At 41.0% G+C, this 21,092-nt stretch overlaps 1 protein-coding gene across 5 annotated transcripts in view; it reads right to left on the bottom strand.

Annotated features, from left to right (window-relative positions):
* Positions 1-1,488: 1,488 nt before the first annotated feature.
* The window catches only part of CREB5 (cAMP responsive element binding protein 5), a 389,578-nt gene continuing 369,974 nt past the window's right edge, over positions 1,489-21,092 (bottom strand). For 4 of the 5 annotated variants that reach the window (XM_078059403.1, XM_036074491.2, XM_078059404.1 and 1 more), the window contains 4 exons: positions 18,544-18,867; positions 14,299-14,526; positions 6,413-6,521; positions 1,489-5,487 (listed from right to left, as the gene is read on the bottom strand). In XM_078059403.1, coding sequence (XP_077915529.1) covers positions 5,324-5,487; positions 6,413-6,521; positions 14,299-14,526; positions 18,544-18,867 — 825 coding nt within the window. In that variant the 3' untranslated portion in view covers positions 1,489-5,323. Of the gene's footprint in view, positions 5,488-5,801; positions 5,831-6,412; positions 6,522-14,298; positions 14,527-18,543; positions 18,868-21,092 lie in introns of all 5 variants that reach the window. The other variant, XM_078059405.1, reaches the window with a different exon arrangement.

Genomic DNA, 21,092 nt, shown 5'->3' with positions numbered 1-21,092 from the left:
CCACTTAAGAATATTAATCTTTTAACAAATGCTGGCAATTTGGCCTTACCCCCCTCTTCAACTTGTGGTAAATAGTTTCTTTTTTTTTAAAAAATAGACAATTTATAAGGAAAAAAATATATAAACACTCTTTAAGCAATTTGGCTATAAGCATTAACATCACTGAAAAACTCCACAAGAAATAGTAAAATATTTTGAGCGGATGTACACTTTTTCATTTTCACGACATGATGAGCTAGGGTTTTTGTCTTTGTTTTCATTTCTTTGTTTTGGTATTGAATTTTACTGATAAGTTTATTGCTTCCATGTCTTCTTGTCTTTCTCAGATTATCATTGTAAAATAGAGGTGCTGTCCCTAATTACGTCACAAGGCAACATTGTATTTTTGAGACCTAGGAATGAAATAGACAGGGCCACTGTTACTTCAACAGCCTCAGAGAGACAACGGCTGGGGCCACAGTCCATATGCACCATGGTGCACAAAAGAGTTAAGTCTCCTGGCTCATTCAGGACACTTCGGTTTGGAGGATGAGATAGAAAATTCTTAAGTGTAGCTTAGCTGCTGCCTCATATCTGTTGCATAATATAACTTTAAAAAAAAAAACATGCTATGAATAAAGGGTTAAAGAGTATAAACTGGCTCTTCTCCTTGGTTTTCTTGTAGCAGGCTTCATCCAGGCTGATGTGAGGAACCTGTCTTTGCTAGGATACTAAGGAATGCACGCACATGTACCTGGTGCAAATATTCTGTAAAGTATTTTAAATGATGCAGCTCAGAGCCTGAGGGGAAGGGTGGGGGAGTTGGAAAGGGGAGAGCAGAAGGCAAGTCTGAGGACAGGGAGGGGCTTTGAGAGAGAACAAGAGAAACAGAAAGGGATCGAAAAAGCTAAAGTGCAATTTTAAAATATAAATTATTTTAAAAGCAGGAGACTCTAAATAGCTACTGTTCGCATAGGCACAGTTTTATTCAAATTTAAATGGGTTGTTTCCTTTTCCTTCTCAGATATACTGCATAATGGAACTTGAATGGCTTAAAGCTACGGCACATTGTTTGGGAAGGGGAAAAAAGAGCACTAAGGAAGCTGAATAGTGCAAGGCATTCTAGGAAATTGGGGTGGGGTGGAGAGAAGCAGAGATGAAGTTGTTTCTACACTTTTAAAGAAAGCTGTTCCAGTTATAGTTACTGATTCCCTTTAGCTGAACTCTGCTTCCTAAAGGAAAGAGCTTACTTTAAAAACTTAAAAAAAAAAAAGAAGAAATAAATGTTTAAAAAAAACTGTTCAGAACATAGATTAAAAAATAACTCACAGAGCAATAAAAATCCTTGAAATTTCTATGCACAGAGATCTAAGCAAAACATTTCCACCAAATAATGGAGAATAGCCATTTGAAACCCTGAAAAATGAAGATATACACAACTAGAGTAGTTTATTATGAACTAATACTTTAAAAACAAGTAGATCCTACAGAAGAATACTGTTCAAATGGAATGTTTTAAAATAACATTTATTAATAAATATCTTATAAAATTCTAAATTAATAGATTCCTGTTCAAATTTTGCTTTGGTCCTTGAATTCCACTGTATACACACATACATACATATATATTTTCTTAGATGGTTTTTATTAACCAGAAAGAAGCACATTCTATCCTAACTGGATGGCTAGTTTGATAGCAGTTACTGATGCTTAAAACTCCCCAGCCAAGGGCTGGTCTTTCACCGCAGCTGGTTTCAGGTTTTAATGGCAAACTCAACTGACACACCAAAATTTACGTAACAGGCAACAAAACCACCTGAACATTCACCACTGATGCCCCTCTGTTCAGAACATGCACTGCATTTGAGTTCTTTGACCGGACAGGCTCCAAAGAGCATTTGCTCCAAGTAAGTCATCCTAATTATCACAGTTCAATCAGTGACACCGCACAAACTGCTCTCCCCCACAGGCCGCGTGAACACTGTGACTCGCACACACTGACGTGGACGTGGGGAGGGATGAGTGGGGGTGTAAAGGGAAAACATCAGCTTAACACAGGCTTTAAAATGAGTACGTTCATCCGTGGCTAGGATTTACTCTACCTGTCCTGGCATCATATGTTGGGAAATGTCTTTTAAGAAGAAATACGATGTGGATGCCTCAATTTAGGATCAGCTGGTAGAAATGCCATCAGGGGTACCTATCTAAGTCAAGTCCCATCACATAAGGCAGGGGAAACACTGTAGAAACTTCCAGGTAGGCTGACAGTGACTTCAAAGGCAGATGCTGCCAATAAAAAAACCCACATATGAATGAGAGGCAGTGTTGCAGGGCCCGTCCCTCCTCAGGATGGGTGCTCTGAAGGTCATTACAATGGATCCGTGAAGATATAGGTGGATGACCCAGGAACTGAGTGGGAGAGGAGAATGGGGCAGAAAAAAGATGTTTTCCCAGATTGGCAAAGAATGGAGGGCACGGAGGGGTTTTCAGGGAGACTGATTGTTCCACGGTCTGGTGAAGGCTGAACCTTCCAGTGAAGTACTTAATATTGATAAGCCGAGTATTGGATTTGACCAACGAGCCTTTCTGTTCAGGGTTTCAAGACGCTCTGACAATGAGCTGGCGCCTTCCATTTTACTGTATTGCCACACTGAACATACCTAAAGGCTCTAAGTATAACAAGAAGACAGTTTATTCTAATTATATGTTGAGGGCCGTTTGCTAACGTGTGTGTGTGTGTGTGTGTGTGGTTGGTTTGCCTACTTAGCATAAAAAACAGACATAATTGAGCACTATATAATGCACATCAGTCAAACTGTCAAGTTGCTGAATTAAGAAAACTCAGGCAAGTTCTTCACCACAGAGGCTTTCAGTTTAACAACTAAATATTCAATCAAGAGGTGGAACAGAAGTAAACCATAATTTTAGTGACAGCCCACTCCCTGGATATTCTGATATTACTAGTGGATTTTTAAAAAATCCATTTCATTAAGTGCTATGCATGCAGTAAAGAAAGAAAAGTTTTTGTTTACTTAAAGCAAAAAATAAGAAAAACATAAAAAAATTTAAAACCCAAGCAAACATTGCAACGAGCTCTTTCTCTTTTTTAGAGAGACATATACGTGGTCCTAGAAAGGAGTTTTGAAAAAATTAAATTTAATATCAGAATACAGATATATCTTAAATATTTCTTAGGAAGCCAGTTAGGTTCAACCATTCAGCTGTTACTGCTGGGATGCAAAACAAAACAACTATGAATTCAGTATTTAAAATACTTAAAAAAGGTATGTTTGTCTAAAATATAATAGAAAATCCTTTGCATTTTTCTTTTTTCTTTTCTTTTTTTAAATTTTTTTTTTTTTTTTTGTTTGTGTGTGTGTTTGTTTTTTTGTTTTGTTTTTGTTTTTGTTTTGATTTCTAGACCACAAAGCCAGTCATGAGTTTCCCTGGAAACTCAAAACTTCCTTTTGAAAGCACTGCATACATTTAAAAAAAAATTGTTGATAAATACTGATTTAAAAAGTAAGTTTTTAGATAAAACTGAAACTAGTTATAAAAATCATGCTTCACGACCCTCATATTTTCTTTTTTCTCCAAAATAGATTCTTATGCTATAGTGAGAGATAAACACATAGACACACACCCATACATGTCTTTCCCTTTCCTGAACTCTTATAAAAGCTACACCTTTTGTAAAATACTATTATTTTAAATCCCATGAATGTGCGTACACATGCGCGCGCACACACACACACACACACACACACACACACACTCATGTTAGGAGGTCAAGCATTCAAATGGAGATGAAATACCAGCACCTGTCTAGACTGCTAGAGGGAAACATTAGCCCCTGTTACTTGCGAGATTGATATTAAAACATTAGCACAGTAGAATGGCTTGTTTCAAGGAGGCACAACTGTGGTTCGGGACTATATGCTTTCCATAATGGGCGAATCGATGAAAGTTGTTGGAAATATAAATCAGAATTATTCAGAAGAGTGGAGTAGCCATATCCATGGGATTCTTTCAGCAGCCAAAGAAGGCTTTGGCTGTTCTGGGAGGGCTGAAAGCACCCCTATGGAAACATTAGGTTTTCTTTCTCTCTTTGTTCCTCCAGTGGTGCGTCTACTTTCATCCACCAGAACAGCAAAGCCAGTTCCATAGGCTTAAGAAAAAAAATAATAATGAATCTTAGTCTATTAGCAGCTGATGATTGAACAATGTAATCTGTGTAGTGAATAGAGCCCTTCTGAATCATTATATAGCATATGGATTTTCAACCTTATAGACAGGCCATATAAAACCAGTTGTAATTCGAGGGTGTGATGTTATAGCCCGCATCATAATCTGGACCTTCACAATCGAGGCTTACAAGGCTCCCTTCCCTGGTATCTCCACAGCTGGCTTTCAACAGTGCCTTACCTATGGCTAAGCCACCTTTTATTTGCTCTGATTATTAAAAACCTTACATCAGGCACATTAAACATCTCCTGCTTACCATTTTGTAAAAAGCAAGAGGTGAATGAACTCCAGCTGTGGGTTACAGGCAAGAAAAGCAATGGCTAGATCCTTATTTTTGAGATTTGCTTTTTTTTTTTCCTTTAAGCATTATTTTCTTCTTTACCTGCAATGCTAAAGGGGGAAAAATAAAACAGAAGAAAGTAAAAATGAAGAATACACAGGGAGCCCAGGGAAAAGTGGCAATGGAAAGGAAGACTGGAGGAAATTAGAGGACAAATCGAGGAAGTGGACCAAGAGGAGGAGGAGAGGGGGCGAAATGCTCGGTGGTTTTATTTGGACATCAGCAGATCTTATAATTTTTTTAGGAAGAGAAAAAAATATGGAAAAGGCTCTGTGTTTATCTGGAACTCTGGCGACATCACAGCGCAAACTCAACGTGTGTTACGATGTCATCAGACTCACCACCCAGTTACCTTGCATCTGTTTACGTGACATCTAGGTATGCCTCATTTTGGCTAAAAGCTGCGGTTTAACAAGATTCAATGTTTCAGGCAAAGGGCTGGACTGGTAAGAATGAAACCGTGTCTATATACAGAAAGAGTTCAGTTTATAAACAAGTTAACTGGTACCAGAAAATTGGAGAAAAGCACCAAAGCATTTCCCAAGCTGATAGATTAATTAATTGCATAACTCCCTTTTTTTCTTATATAACTAAGTATAAAAGACGACATTTCCATAATAACTATAAAAATGAAAGCCAGTCTCTGAAGGGCTGAGGAGTCTTCCAGGTCTGAGTTAATTCTAAAAATGCCCTTAAAAGAAAGGACGCATGATATGCGACAGCTCTTCTTGGAGGCAAGGTCTGACCCACCGGCGGATTTTAAAGGATGGGATTCAGGTCTGTTCTGTGAGTGGTAAGCTGACTGAGGGTGGAGCTTCCCACCACCTCGCTCACTGCAGAGGAAGTGGTGATGGTATTATGTTGGATGACCTGCTGCTGAGAGCAAGCTGGGACGGGACTGGCAGGAGGGCTGCTCTCTGGACCTAGGAGAAAGCACACACACACACATACCAATATAGCTCTTCTCGGGTGGACCTGGGGGGCTACTCAGGGAAACATTACTACGTGTTTACTAGAAATAGAAGAGTTTCACACATTTGCTCCTGGACGTTAATTTCAAAACTTTATTTTAAACTGTAGTCAAAAGCTATGCCTTCCCACTTTATAGCTACAAGCAAAGCCATGCTTTCTATACCAGCAACATGATTGCATGTGTTCTCGAGTCTCGGTATGTGAACTTCCCCATGTTTGTATCTTCAAATAGCCATCCATATATCAAATGTGGAAAAATACTCACATGTGGTGGGAGAATCTGTGTTGCTCAATCTAAAAAATTATTTGAAAATAAATTGACCTTCAGCCATGAATCCCTGCTCCTCCCACCATCCCCCACTCAGCTAGCATTTAACTTAAGGACATTCTAGATGCAGAAACTGGGGTCTAGAGAAAGGGATTCACTTTACTTATTGGAAAACTAAGCTGAGGTCACGAGCTTTTCAGCCCAGTGAATAAAAGGCAGCATCCCTGAAGGCACTGGATGTGATTCACGCAATGCCTCTACCCCAGCCCACTGATTTCTCTGGAAGGCAGCTAGCCCACTGGTAGTTGGGCTCCCGCAAGCTATTTTCCTACTGGCTGTGGAATTGGAATTCGGTAGGATTTTACAATGTGAAATGCCAGGGAAAGTCTAGCCAGAAATTATCGGGAGGTGGTGGGCATGGGGATGGGGTCAGAAAAGAGGGATCCCTCTGGTGCAATAGTCTGACAGCCACTGAAGAATTCTACTATGATATCTGCTGGGGTGTGCAATCTATGCTTTACTTTTGCTCTTTCAGTAAAATCCAATGCAAAATTAGTGGCAAAAAAAAAAAACTGGACACTAAGAAAAGAAAAAAGTCAACGACTTACTTAGATATCCTTGTGATTCTTTCTGCATGGCTGTTATTGGACAGTCTTTATGCGTTAACAACAACTGTTTCAGCTGTGCCACCTCATTTTTCAACATGGACACTTCATTCTGGAAGGAGACATATCAAAGCCGTGTTGAAAAGACCAGAGAGTACAAGTCCCCATGCACTTTCAACGGTGATATTGGCAAACTTTTCTGCCGTGTCTGAATGACATTAAGGATAATATTGAATGGGATTCACCTGAAAATGGGTAGCTTGCCTTTAACTTGGTCCTCACATTTACCAGGGACTTTTTGAAAAGACCAAGTTTTTAACTCAAGAGCTGAATCCTATCTATTAAAAGTCCAGAGCACACCCTTTAGGTACTGGACTCTGGAGCCAGGTGACTTGGGTGGGAATCTCCACTTTACACTTACTGGGTGACTCTAGGCAGGAAACATAAGCCAGCTAAACTTCAGCGACCTTGTTTATAATTGGGGATCAAATCGGAATAAAGTTCTTTGAATTGTTGTGAGGACTGAATGAGGCAATAGATGTAAAACTCTGAGAATATTGCCTAACACACTGAGCAACTACTGAATTTAGCTATTCATAATAATCATCTTCACACCGATAAGCTCAGGTTCATGTTCAATCTGTGAAGAAAGTGAATGTTGCACATGCATTGAGAAGAACTGAATGGCAGAATTAGTGGCTTCAAACTGAAATGTCCTCAGAATAAGCCAACCGATCTACCATCAGATTTCCCAAAAGAATTTCCAAATGGGCTATAGTTGAACAGAGCGCATCCCTGCCTGATGTCTGCTTAGCAGAAGGCATGGAAGCACATGGGACAAATGTTGACTCTCTACTGGTAGGATGAGGTCTGCCCAGGAACGGAGGGGCAGTGAAGTTTTGGCTATGATTAAATTAATTTGATTGGTTCACTAACTAGTTTGGCTAATTTCAGTCTATAAACTCTTCCTGCCATCAACAATCAGGGTGTTGTGGACTGCATGTGTGTGTGTTTCTTATTTACTTAGATAAGTGCCTCGAATCTCCACTTTATGTAGTAATTCACAAAGACCAATTCATAGCTTTGTAGAATAATGTACTTGGCACCACTGTCTACAAATATAAATGTAGAATAGATTGGTTGGTTCTAAGGTGCTTCCACTTGATAAAAGTAAACTGTAAACATAGCACTATCTCAAACAAGCCATTTTATAGTTGTGATAAATAATACCCTCTCTCTGGCCAATGTTCATTCGTGGCTGCCAGGCATTGTACTCCACATGTGGGAGCCTTTAAAAAAACATGCACACAGAAAAGGGTGTTTTAACATTGCTGTCATTAAGTTGTATCTACACTTTCATTATGAACTTGGCTTTTCAGGCATGTATTTATCACCTAAAAAACTAAGTTTGGGATTCTAAAAGTTAATTTAAAAACATTTTTTTGAAGCTTGTTTTAAAGACTACCTCGTATTTCCAAATTCATTTGCAAAATATAAGTAATCAAATGGTGAGTAACATAAATAACAAAATAGTAAGAATCTCACCTACAAAAGCTTTTCTCTTCTCCAAATTTTGCAAAATAAAAATGCCTATCTGAGAAATTAGCATTAATAGGACAAATAAATCACTTAATTGCTCTTAATCTGAAAACATTCAGGAGGGTGAATTGCATCTCCCACCTCCAAAGGAATGTAATTGGTAAGGGGCCCTATCAAAACCAAAATTGACCCCTGTCAATTCTGGGGTCAGTGGGACAACTGTATTTTTAGGACAACTTATTGTAGCCTTAAATACTAATTCTTTCCTCTTTGATTTTATGCCCATTTAAATTCAGACAGCCTTCCTTGCTTTTCCCAGATGCCCTTTGCTTAAAATGGCATGTGTAAAAGAAAGTTACTTTTAGTCTGTTAAATAGAAGGCAACCCCTGGTTAAAAAACAAAACAGGGATGTCTGGGTGGCTCAGTCGGTTAAGCGTCTGCCTTTGGCTCAGGTCACGATCCCGGGGTCCTGGGATTGAGTCCTGCATCAGGCTCTCTGCTCGGCAGGGAGCCTGCTTCTCCCGCTGCCTGCCGCTCCCCCCTGCTTGTTCTCTCTCTCTCTTTCTTTTTCTCTCTGGCAAATAAATAAATCTTTAAAACAAAACAAACAAAAACAAAATGAAAATGGAGAAAAAGAAAACTAATATATAATATATAAAACTAATTATATATATATAATATATAAACTAGTATATAAAACTAGTATATAAAACTAATATATATATATATATATTTGGCCTCAAAATGAAATGTCATATTATTTGCATTTGGATTATAGATACAGCACTTTTCTAAAATCACAACCGCCAAGACACCTGCACCCTAAGTTTAGCTGCAGATAATGCAGACACTCTTTCTTAGAAAATGGAGTCAAGCTCCAATTTTTACTAAATCCTCCCACACATTTCTTCTGTGACCTAGGAAACAACAAATAAGGAAAATAAAACAAAACAAGACATAAAACAAGATTCTCTTGCTTTCTTACACTTCTAGAAGAAAAAAGAAAAAAAATCCCACCTGGTGGCCATCTTGGAGAGATTGATTTTAGTCTCCGTTTTTTCCCCAACTGTGTCCTGCTCCGTCCCACCTTTTCTAGGCCGTGTTCAATCTCCTAGGCACAAAGTGTTCATGGCCTCTTCCTTAAAAAAACACTTTGAATTCCGTTCTTTGGGCTTCTACAATCACAAGGAGCTAACTGCCTGCAATCCTTGGCACACCCCAAATTGTTTCACAATAAACCTTTTGCTTCCATGAGAGGTCACAATAAAACAGTGCCAATCACCGCTATGAACAGCGTATGTGTCAAAGCCCCGTACAAAATAGATGACTCGAGTGGCACTTTTTGTCTATGGATAGCAAAGCACTTTATACGTTGTAAGTATAGGAACTGAGGACCTAGGATTTCGAGGGTCTGTAAAAGTGTAGGAACCTGAAAGATATATGTGAATAAGGATATATTTCTTAAGGTAATGTGTTAGTAATTATGTTAGTTATCTTACGGTTGGAAAATGATGCTGATAAATATTCTCCATAAAGAAGAACAAACAGCCTCTTGTATAGATCGTACACACGCAATCACGATGCTGATGAGGATGAAATCAAAGTCTAATGGCCACAGAAGCAACAGAAATTCATGGGGCAGCTTCCAGCAGGAAAAAGAGCTCTCAACAGGGGTTTCAGAATAATACGGCTGGGCCTCCCCACTTGCCACATCAAACTAACGTAAAACAAGATGGTGGGACTAGTTCTCTAGTTCCCGCCGGCAACATAGTTGTTTATTCTTTGAGTGTTTCTGTTTTGCCTTCTATGGAGAAAGCTAACTACCTAATAATCGAACGAAGGACTCGATCTTTACTTTTTATTCATTAGTTAACTGCTTTTGGTATTCTCAGATAGGCTTATATTTCGAGTCTCGCATTTCCTGAGGGAGCACAGTTTGTGTGCTTCCAAATCTTATCAGGGCAGATTGCGAAGCTCTAGCCACAGTTTTGGTTTAGCACACAAGCTCGCATCCTCGTAGAGGTCCACACTGTTGACAGGGCCTGTCGAGCCTTCATCAGATTCCCCCGGGGAGGCTTTGGATTAAGAAAGGTTGAGAATCACTGCCCTAGAGAAAGCAGGGTGGACCGTGGGCCGTGCGCATGCATAATCATCTTCCAGTCTCCACGCTGACTGCCAAAGGAGATGCCAGACTAGATTTTAAATAAAAACCCTTTTGAAGGGAACACAAGTAGAATCACCTTGAATTCATTTTGGAAGAGAATCACCAGATAGCAAATGTTTCAAAATGCATGAAAGAAATAAAATGCTGCCTGCAGCTCTAGTAGGGAAATAAAAACCAGGCCTTCCGGAGGCACCTTCTTACTCTGAATTACCTTGCTTTAAGAATTGAGGCAAATCACCAATGTTTTTTTTACTCCCCTGCGTGGGTTATAGTAATTGTTCTAGGTCTTTGTATGAAAGTACTTTACAAAAGCCAAGTATTAATAATCAGGTATGAATTATCCTGTTGAAACAGCCCTTCATTTTTTCATTTTTTGAACCTCGTTTGGGTTTGCTACCCTAAAGCAGTTAGCCATTGAGATAGGGACTGTCGGAGGCTGGATGCAGTTGGATTAATCTGTTCTTTCACCCATAAGGTTGTCTGGGGGATGAAGTAGTGCCCCTCTAGAGACATTCAACCCCATAATAACATACTTTAAACAAGTACTCCAAGAAGTCCCTAATAGCTGCATTTGCAGTTTTTCGCTTTGGGGATGTCATTTTGTTAATATGATAAACCCAGAATGCTTTTTGATGCAAGCAGTAGTCTGTGCCAAAAAAATAATGATCAAAATGGGCCCTACAAGATAGCCCCTCCTCGCTTATTTTTTTCTTTTTTGTAGATTAGTTGAGGCCAGGTTTGGTTCACGCTAAAACAAAGGACTTTCAATTTGTAAGGCAACAGTTCCCATCTGGCCTATTCCCTTGCCAAGTCCCAAACCTGGGCTCATGTGTCTAAAATTTCAGCAGCGACTTAGGCCATGTGTCTTTGCACTAAAAAAAAAAAAAAAAGCAATTATTTCCATGGGCGACCAGATGATTTCCATATCGTCTGCTGCGCACAAACAATCCACTGAGCACCCCATCAGTTGCTGATGAATTCAGAGCTGATCTTAGCTACTCTGTCAGAGAAAAGCACGTGGGTTCCTTTAGCTTAAGAATTCTCTACAATGAAAGATCCTAGAGCAGTGGGTTGGGTCAAGAGAAGACTTGCCTGGGTCCTCCTCCTACTACGTGCTGTTAGTGTGACTTTCAGGAAGACCCTCATGTCCCCCTGGCCTCAGTTTCTCCCTATACAAAAATGTCAGATCGTGTGATTTCTAGTATTTCCCTCAATTCCTATACCTGTGTTGACCTCTTGGGTACAGATTTGTTGTGAGACAAGGAAATGAAGTCTGGGAGTTTGATTTTGTTTTCTTAGGTCTGATTTTTTCCAATCTGAAACTCTGCAGCCCAGCTAAAAGGTTCTAAGCTGAAAAACAACTCAAAAGTGGCAGCTGGCCATCCAGACCTTGGATATTCCATTTGGCTAGAGTTTGTTTGCTTAGCACCTTCCATTTCTGTTTACTTAAAATTTGGCTCACTGGACCAGCCTCAAGAGAGACACCTTTTTCTTTTGACAAAGGTCCAGTAGGAGGGAAAGGGTCATTCAAAGGTAGCAGAATCTGCATATCCGCTCCAGCATCACAAGGCATGATGCAGAGCACTCAGCATCACTGAAAACACGGAACGGCTGTGGTTTCTGTCCCTCTGAAGCAAAGCAGTGGTTGGAAAACACAAAGAATTTAGTCTTTTCAGAGACTGTCCCTTCCTTCCCTTGGGCACTCCTTTAGCAACCAAAAATACTGGTGCCTGTTGATAGACCAAATAGAACTTTTTTCCCCCTCGTTTTCGGGGGCTAGAATTCTAATATCTTTTTTCCTTAGCCATGTATAGTTCTAAAGAGTGGTGGAAATTAATGGATTAGGGTCTCGTAAAGGGTAAATTTACCTTATGTGTTTTGTAAGAGCAATAACATGGAGGCATATGCCAAGTCATGAACATATCTGACCACAAGGTAGACCAGCATCTCCACTTTTCCTGGATCTCTGCTATGATCTCTTTCTGTTTTCAAGCTCCAGCACCATAGTCAATACGCTGAAATATTTCTGCAAGGACTCATTTTAGTTAAAACTGATTTAAACATTTGTTGGCATCTGATATGTGCCAGCCGGCTATTCATGGCTCCTTCATCTAAGGCAGTGGTTCTCAATCACTAGGGCTGATTTTGCCACCACAGGGGATATCCGACAATGTGTGGAGACTTTTTGGTTGTCACAACTTGGGAGTGGGGTAGAGGGTGCTACTCATATTTAGTGGGTAGAGGTCAAGGATACTACTAAATATCTACTATGAACAGGATACAATGGAGAATTATCAAGCCCCAAATTCAATAGTGCCAAGATTGAGAAATCCTGCCCATTTTCACGGTCCTCTTGCAAACCTCAGAACTGGTAGCAAATTCCAGGGATTTCCGCACTTCGGTCATTGCAGAGCCAGTGGCTGTAATATTTGCTAGATCCACATGCACCAGAGTTTTTATTGACTTAACATGTTTGTACAAATTAACTCATTATTTAATATTTTAGCCTCATCCTTACCAAGAGTATCTATGAAACTGAAGTCCTGATGTTCTAATTACATTTTTCAATACACATAAACATAAAAACATGATTACTCTGAATGTTAAAAGTGCTTACCATCTTCTACCTAAAAGCTTCTCACATACCACTGTGGCTGTGGGGATTCTAGAACTACAGATTTTCAAGTTGCAACGACTTTCACGGTGTTAGAGTCCAGCCATCCCACTGTGGCTTGACTCCCTTCAATCACATCCTGGCCAAGTGGTCAGGCAGTCAGTGCTTGGACACTCCAGAGATAGGGAACTCATTCATTTATTCAACAAGGAGATATTGAGTGTAGACACTCAGGGACTCAGCAGGTTAGCTCGACACTATACTAGAAACAGGGGGTAGAGAGTAGGGGGGAGAAGGCAATAAGATAAAACACAGCTCCCACCTTCATGCACATAGAAGCCACTGGGAGGACTGCTTACTGTATTTCCCCCATATCTGCTATATATGTTTCCCATTTTCTTTCTCATGTCTATCACAAAAAGGATGATAAATTTAGGGGAAAATGAGACCATCCATATGCAGTCCATGCATAACCCAAAATTTCTTTATATATTTGCAATTTATACATTGGCTACTCCAAGGCCATTTCCATTGAATGCATTGAATATGCAAAAGTTTTGCGGGTTTGGCACCCCTACTGTTCCTTTCTAAGGATGTACAGAGAACCAGGTGGGGGAAGGGAGCCTACAAACTACTAAGGTACAGATCCTCCCTATTTGGGGCAATCTTTTCCCCCTTCCCTCCACTCTTCAGCCTTTCTCTCTGCTCCTAGAAGCACTGGGCTACAATCCCTAACTCTTACTGCTCTCTCTGCATACTTGTCATGTAATCTATTTAGTTGCTCTTTCTTTGCTGGTGGAGAGGGCATTCCTTTTCATGGGAGAACAGATTCCCTGAACGAATCATTTGTATAGCATGCAGTCTGCTGGAGAGGCCCTGGTACTAGACTTTTCTCCCCTTCTCTCAAATGCACCCAGAAGGGGCCTTGTTAGAAAAATGTCCCCTGTTGAGCCACCCACGAAAGGGAAAAATCCCACAAGATTCAAATCTTGTTGAGTTTGCATATGAGATGGGAATAATGTCTTTTCTTCTAGAGCAAAATAATAACCATAAACGTTCCTTTCCTCCATTAAACCAAACCAGAGGTAATCTGGTGGAAGGCAAAGCAACCCCCTTCCTGGTGAATATAAAGAACTACCGTTGGGCTGAAGATTTATTATGTGCTAGGTACCGGGGAAACTGCTTTGCAGACATTAGTTCACTTATGACTCCCAGCGACTCTATGAGGTTATTATTCCCATTTTATAGATGAAGAAACTGAGGGCCAGGTCAAACACAACTAATTGCTGAACAAGAGTGTGAACCTCCATCTGACCAAAGCCTGTGCTCACGGCCCTATAACTCAGTTGGGCAGGTTCTCCCTGCTCAGAGCTTTGTAGGCAGGTTGATTTAAAACTGAATGCTTATTTTGTTTTGTGCAGTGTCCCGGCGCGAATAAAGCTTGGGGAGTAAGCCTGCATGCAGTTGCTCTGTGGTATTACTGTTTAGGTGAACAAGCGCCTGCCGGGGGCAGGAAATGCCAACCGTACACAGGGCCTTTGAGTCCCGAGGAAAGAGACAGCGGCCTGCACCTGAAGCTGCATGTTTGTCTGGGTGAGTTCTTCTGCTTTCTTTTCCAGTGACATCACCCAGACCTTCCTCTTCTGTCTGCAGCGGGTGGCAGCCGCCCGGTTCCGTTCCAGAAATTTCCGCCGCCTCTCGTCGGGATCCTCGTCCACCACCCTTCGCCGGCGCCCCCCTGTGGGCTGGGGCGGCTGTATTGTCTGGGTTGGCTGCATCTGTTGTGTCGCTGGTGAGACCTGTGGGCACGAGACGGAGCGGGGGGATGGGGACAGAGAAGGAACGTGCTGGTGAGAGAGGAAACCCGAGCTGGTGTTGGAACACAAAGCACAGAGAGCCGATTGCTTTAGTAAGCAGATCGAACTTGTTTTCTAAGAACGAAGTCAACAGTGAAATCACGCTCATGAAAAGAAAAAGCACTGCCAAACTATCTTCTGTGATATTTTGGCAAGACACAGAAATGACTTGTGAAACAGAGTCAAACAGATTTTTCCCTGACAGGCATTTGGCTGAATCATGGCAGAGGAAATATTTTTTTTTTTCTCCTTCAGATGTTAAACATGTTTTATTTAAGGTGCGTTTTATAAAGGTTTAACGTGCCAATGCAGGGCTTCAGGTGACAACAGAGAGATCAGGGCTATTGTCACAATATTGATGAGTCTTCTGTCATCTGTAGAAAACTCCTTCTGGGCAGGTTTTGAACTTTCGTTTTCCTGGTGTTAAAACCGTGTTGCTAGAACACACCTCTGGGACATCATTACCACTGTGACTCCTACCAAATGAACCCTTTGAAGCCCAGAAAGCAGCTTGAAATCCTGTTTTTGCCATTTCAGAGTTCTTAATGCAAAGGGCCCAGCTGGACCGGCAAATTCCAGATGGGTCTATCTGCTGCTTGGAGATCTGCCGGAGACAGGCCTTTCCAGGTGGCTGGAAGCGGGGCCTATGCAATGGATGCCCGGAGCAACCCTGAGCCCCGTCATACACCTGTCTGTGCTAAAGGGAGGGGTGGCTGGGAATCACCAGATACTTACATTGTAAGGAAACCCTAGGAGTGGCAAAGCACTTCATCAAAAAGTGTTACTATACTTACAGATTCCTTCTAAGAGCTGCAAGGGGCTCAGCAGCGCCTAAAGCTTTGGAGAGTCCTGCCCATATAGCTTTATTTCCCTCCATGAGGCAGACACACAGCACTGAGTGAAATTTCCAAGACTGACTCTTTATGTGTCTGGACACCTAATGCTTTCCCTAATGCACCGCACTCCTTCCCCCTTTCTTCACTCTCAATAAAGGGTGTTTTTTTTTTTTTCCCCTTCTCATTTCTCAGTCACTCAGGCTTATGGCTATAATATCTATAAAGCTGTTTTACAAGAGACATTTAACCTACAGAAATAACAGGCAGAAAAAGTGTTTAAAAGAAAGTGCAGCTACCTTTCCTACCACATTCCAGTTCTATGATTGAAATCAATCAGAATGACTGTAATTGCACTAATAATGGCTACTGGTTGACGTTGGCTGACTGAAAGTGATATATTTTAATCCTAAGCTCTGTCAAAGCTAATATGACTCACTGTAGAAGAATCAGGCTCAGGACTGAAGTTGGATTGCATCTTGGTAATTTTATTTAAACCAGAGTCATTTTCTAAAACTGCTTATTGGTGATTCCTTTCCTCCCAATCACAGAGAAATAACAAAATGAATTAATTGTTGAAGTGGCTGGTGAAGATGTAATCCTTGTTACTGGCAAAGGTTTAGCACTTGTCATCTCAGATGCTAGCTGCTGAGCTAACTACCTCAAAGCAAAGCATTAGGAAGGAACCTGTGAACCTGGCCACTTTTGCCTGTACCATTTCTTTTTGAGAATTTGTGATGTCTGGACAAGATTCTCAAGTAAGCAAAACGGTTTGAATCTCCATTGCCAAGACCTTGCATTTGACACTGTATTCTCCCACCCCAACTTCAACCAACCTTTATCTCTGACACTTCTGTGCCTTTTCCCAAGGGGGTAAGTTATGTGGTAGTTTCAGGCTCAGTCCAGGTTCAGGGTTCAAAGTGTAGTTTGGATAAGAGAAATTCCTAGTGACTGAGGAGGGACACCAGGACTCCGAAATCACATCCTTACGTGCAAGAGAACCCTAAGAAGCCAGGAGAAAGTGCAAATGCAACCCTAAGACCAGAATTTATGTCCCTGGTAATTATTGTTACTTATTTTATTTTTAAAATAGAATTCTGTTGGCATAGATGCTCTGAAGATTTTGATAAAAAAATAATGAATTGTTATTTCATAAAGACAAATTTATTCCAAGTCATATTAGAATCTCACAGTTGGGAGGGCCTTAATAAACTTCTGTTCCTAATGCTCTAATCATCGTATGCTTAAGCAATATGACAAGATATCAGTAATCAGCCAAGTTCACATAATTTAAGAGTGGCATTTTGAGTATTGTCTGAATGATCTTGTTCAAACTTTAACAAGAACAACCTATACTCTTGCCCTTCAGTATGGGATTAAAAAGCAACTGTTTGTGTAGCTAATTATAATGCAATTAACTAATTGCATATACAATTGGCCACTTACTGACTTGAAATGGAGGGCAACTGGCTAATTGGTAATTAGCTAATGAATGGCTTTTATATTCAACTAACGGTTAAACTTGTCTGTGAAGTAACTAAGCAGACAAGGCAACCAAAACTTGATGCTATCCTTTTCCTTAAAAAAGTAAGTACACATGTGAATTTACTTGCCTATCTTTGCACTTCTAGTTTTCTTTGTCCCTTCTAACTGTCTCCATGTCCTACTATGGCGTTTGACTAAAAAGATGCTTTGGACGGCATTTTATTGCTGAACTACTTGCTAAATGTCTATCATATTACTTCAGTTTGGAATTAATCATGGCTAACATGTATTGATTCCTGTGCCAAGGGCTTTACAGACATTCTCTTAATACTCCTAAAAGTCGATGAGTTTTGTCTATTATTACCCCATTTTGCAGATGGGACGACTGAGGCTTAGGGAGTTTAGCTAACTGACCACAGTCACACAGCAAGTAAGGTGGGAAAAGAATTTACAGATTTCTCACTCCAAAGCCTGCACTCTTACTTGCTATATAGAATTCCTCTAACTACCTTTGCAAAAGTAAGCTGACCTAATGAATAAGCTTATCTATTGAACAGATCAGAGAGTTGCTTGTGAATGACCCATTTTGTGGATGGCCGTCCAAGTTTGGTGTGTGTTAGAGGAGAGGGTTCTAAAGCTCCCAAACTGCCTTGGGTGAGGTCTGGAGGCAGATGATGGAGGAGATGGTGAATAAGTGTTATTTGGCGATTCCAAGCTCCCAACACCATTCTGACCCAACTGGTTGGAACCTGGCAGTGTGGAATGGGTGGAGGGGACTGACAAAGGTCATCCTGCTTGAAGATCCAAAGTGTCTAGGGCTAGCCATGCTCCTAGACATGCCCTTCATCCACTTACTAAAACTTACTCGGGTACACGGACCCGCCTCTCTTCTTGGGCTGGGTGACATAACGTCTGCCTGGTCCCCCAACCCTCCTTCAGTTGTGTCTAAATGCTGGCTTTCTTTCTAGCCATTTCTGGTGACTCTCCACCCCTGGGATTTGGCCTTTCTCTAGAACCAACCATCTACAGAGCTTGGCTCTCTGCTCCCTCCAACACATTTCACACTAGGTGGCATGAGTCACCTCTCTTCCTCATTTACACAGCACCTTATGGCCTATCATCCATTACCGAGCTCCTTTGTCTGCCTGGAACTGTTATTCTTTAGCTTTTTAGCATTTAGTGTTATTCAGAAGACTGCCCATTGTATTTAACTTTCATTTTACAGGTGCCAAAATTGAGTCTCTATGTTGTAAAGCACTGCAGTTAAAACCATGGCTAGAATTAACTTATTTTTCTCATTCTTTATTCACATCTTTCTTCAGATGCTTCAATTCTTCCTAATCCTCCGATCAGTATTACTTTTTTAGAGTTACCTTTGTAACACACTGCAAAAAAACAGATTTTGGAGAACTGAAGTTTACATTTGCCCCCGGAGACTAGACCTGATATCGATCATATTATTTCTAGAAACTAGGATCTGGGAGGGTCTTACAGGATGCCATTATTTCCTAAGAAAGAACAGAGCTCCCCCACGTGTGAGACAGAACACCCAAGCTCATCAAACCAGTTTGCTGCCAGTGAACCCTGCATTAGAGCTCACACTGGTAACAACAAGGGGGAAAGAGATCATAAAAGGGTCTACCTGTGCTTGGTTGCCGGAGTGCAGGGGTGGGTGTGGCGAGGTCTGGTGATGTGCAGGGTGTGCGTGAAGGTGGGAGTGGGAGTGATGATGTGGGTGGTTCTGCTGGTGATGGGGTTGAGGGTGAGGATGGTGTGCTGGGTGCTGGTGCTGGTGTGGGTATGGGTGATGGGCTGGCAGGGTCTGGTGCTGATGCGGGTGCGAGTGCATGTGGTGGTGTGGCGTCTGGTCCTGCCGGGAGCCCATCATTTCCATCATGTGTCCCATGGTGTTCATATTCCCATTTGACATGGCAGCTGGGTGGTGAGTCAACGCGGCCTTCAACCTCTGAAACAGAACAAAACAAGAGGGGACAACTGAGGTCAGTCGTGTACAGAAGAGGGATTTTGAATCAAAAGGACTCATATTTCAATTCTATGTTATGGTACTACTGCTAGTAATTGTTTATTGGTTGGCGGTATGACTTTTATATTAATTTCAAATTTCCATATATATCTTAGTAGGCAGGAGGGTCAATGTCAGTTGGAAATGTTAATTCAACTGTCACAGCAGATGAGCAGGATACCCTGTCAAGATTTAGACAGTCTAGGGCGCCTGGGTGGCTCAGTCGGTTGGGCGGCTGCCTTCGGCTCAGGTCATGATCCCAGGGTCCTGGGATCGAGTCCCGCATCGGGCTCCCTGCTTTGCGGGGAGCCTGCTTCTCCCTCTCCATCTGCCTGCTTCTCTGCCTACTTGTGCTCTCTCTCATCTCTCTGTCAAATAAATAAATAAATAAAATCTTTAAAAAAAAAAAAAAAAAAAAAAGATTTAGACAGTCTACTAAAAGGTATTTCCTACTAATTTCCTACTATCGATTATTCATCGTATCCTATTGGCAGCTGAATGTAAATATAAACCAAATAAAACCAATATGATAATGTCATTGAACAAAGAGCTCATCTGATACAGCACTGTGTTTTGTAAGGCTCACAAGAATAAAAGATTTCTTCCTCTCAAAAGCCTTCTCGAATACAAAGAGGAAATAACTTCAAATTTCAGGGTACAGGAATAGTATTGATGTTATTTTAGGACTTCAAATTGGATTCATGATCTATAACTTTCGGAGGCAGTAGGTAGATCTTCTCGATTTGTTACCATGATATTTCTCATAGTCCCTCCTGATAACCTAATTTTTCTCACACAATAACTTTCTTCTGATTTTGGGAAGGAAGTGAGGGACGTGGAAAGATTTGGATTGCATTCTACAGCTTTTTTGACGGCCATATCACCAGGCATATTTCTAACACAAAAGCATTATCCATTAACAAGCATACAGACGTGCACACAAATAACTTCTACCTGAATCTAAAGCAGGGATCAGCAAACTTGTCTATAAAAAGTCAGGTAGTAAATATTTTTACTACTGCACGCCTTATGCTCTCTGTCACAACTACTGAATTCTGCTCTTTTGGGGCAAAAGCAGCTGTAGACGGTGTGTAAATCAATGAGCATGCTGTGTTCTAACACAACTTTATTCAGGAACAGGAAGTTTGAATTCCATATAATTTTCACATGACATGAAATGCTAGTCTACTTTAGATTTTTCATCATTTAAAAATGTAAAAACCATTTTTAGCTCATGCGCTGTGCAAAATTAGGCAGGGGGCCAAATTTGGCCCACGGGCCATGGTTTGCTGGTCCCGATTTAAAGAATCAGTTGGTAATCAACTTAATCACAGTTTCTTCAGAATTGCCTTTTCTTGTACACAGGCAATTATCATCATATCCTGAGGGGCACAATGTGCTAAGTACTGTATAATACAGTTATTCCTTGGAAACGTATCTTCTGCAGTGATGATAGTCTGGTTGGCAAGCTCACACAGGCTCCATGAAGTATTTGCTAGGGGACTCAAAGTTCTCTCCTGATTTGTATTCTTATCTGATTAATGACAGTGTTGTGCAATCACTGCAAAAAGGAAGAGTTTTATTTAAATGAGGGTCAAAGCAACCATGCTCCAGCCCTGTACAATATTAATGACTCTCGACTGGGTGGAGTAAGCTATTGATAAATACCAACTGAATTCATCAAAATCTTTAGTTAAACACAAAGAACCTCCACTTGTTTGTTTGTTTTTTTAAGATTTTATTTATTTACTTGAGAGAGAGAGGTAGAGATAGCAACAGAGAAAGCACAAGCAGGGAGTAGAGGGAGAAGCAGGCTCCCCGCTGAGCAGGGAGCCCAAAGCGGGACTCGATCCCAGGACCCTGGGATCATGACCTGAGCCGAAGGCAGATGCTTAATGGACTGAGCCACACAGGCGCCCAAGAACCTCCACTTGTAAAAGAAAAATAAAATAAGAGGGAGGGGGATATGTGACAGACTCTATCCTAAGATTAGATAATCATTGAAAACATTTCCTACATCCAGATTCAGTGACCATTAAGCCTACTTGCTTCCTCTTTCATGAGTATCAGCTACTGACCTTCATCATAGTAATCCCAAAGAAGTTAAGCTTCCTGAATCCCTGGGAAAGAGGTGGAGGAACAAGTAGAATAATTTCATCACAGTGGGA

The sequence above is a fragment of the Halichoerus grypus genome, chromosome 12, assembly GCF_964656455.1.
Source record: "Halichoerus grypus chromosome 12, mHalGry1.hap1.1, whole genome shotgun sequence".
NCBI classification, from domain to species: domain Eukaryota; kingdom Metazoa; phylum Chordata; class Mammalia; order Carnivora; family Phocidae; genus Halichoerus; species Halichoerus grypus.
This window is presented reverse-complemented; position numbering and strand designations above follow the sequence as displayed.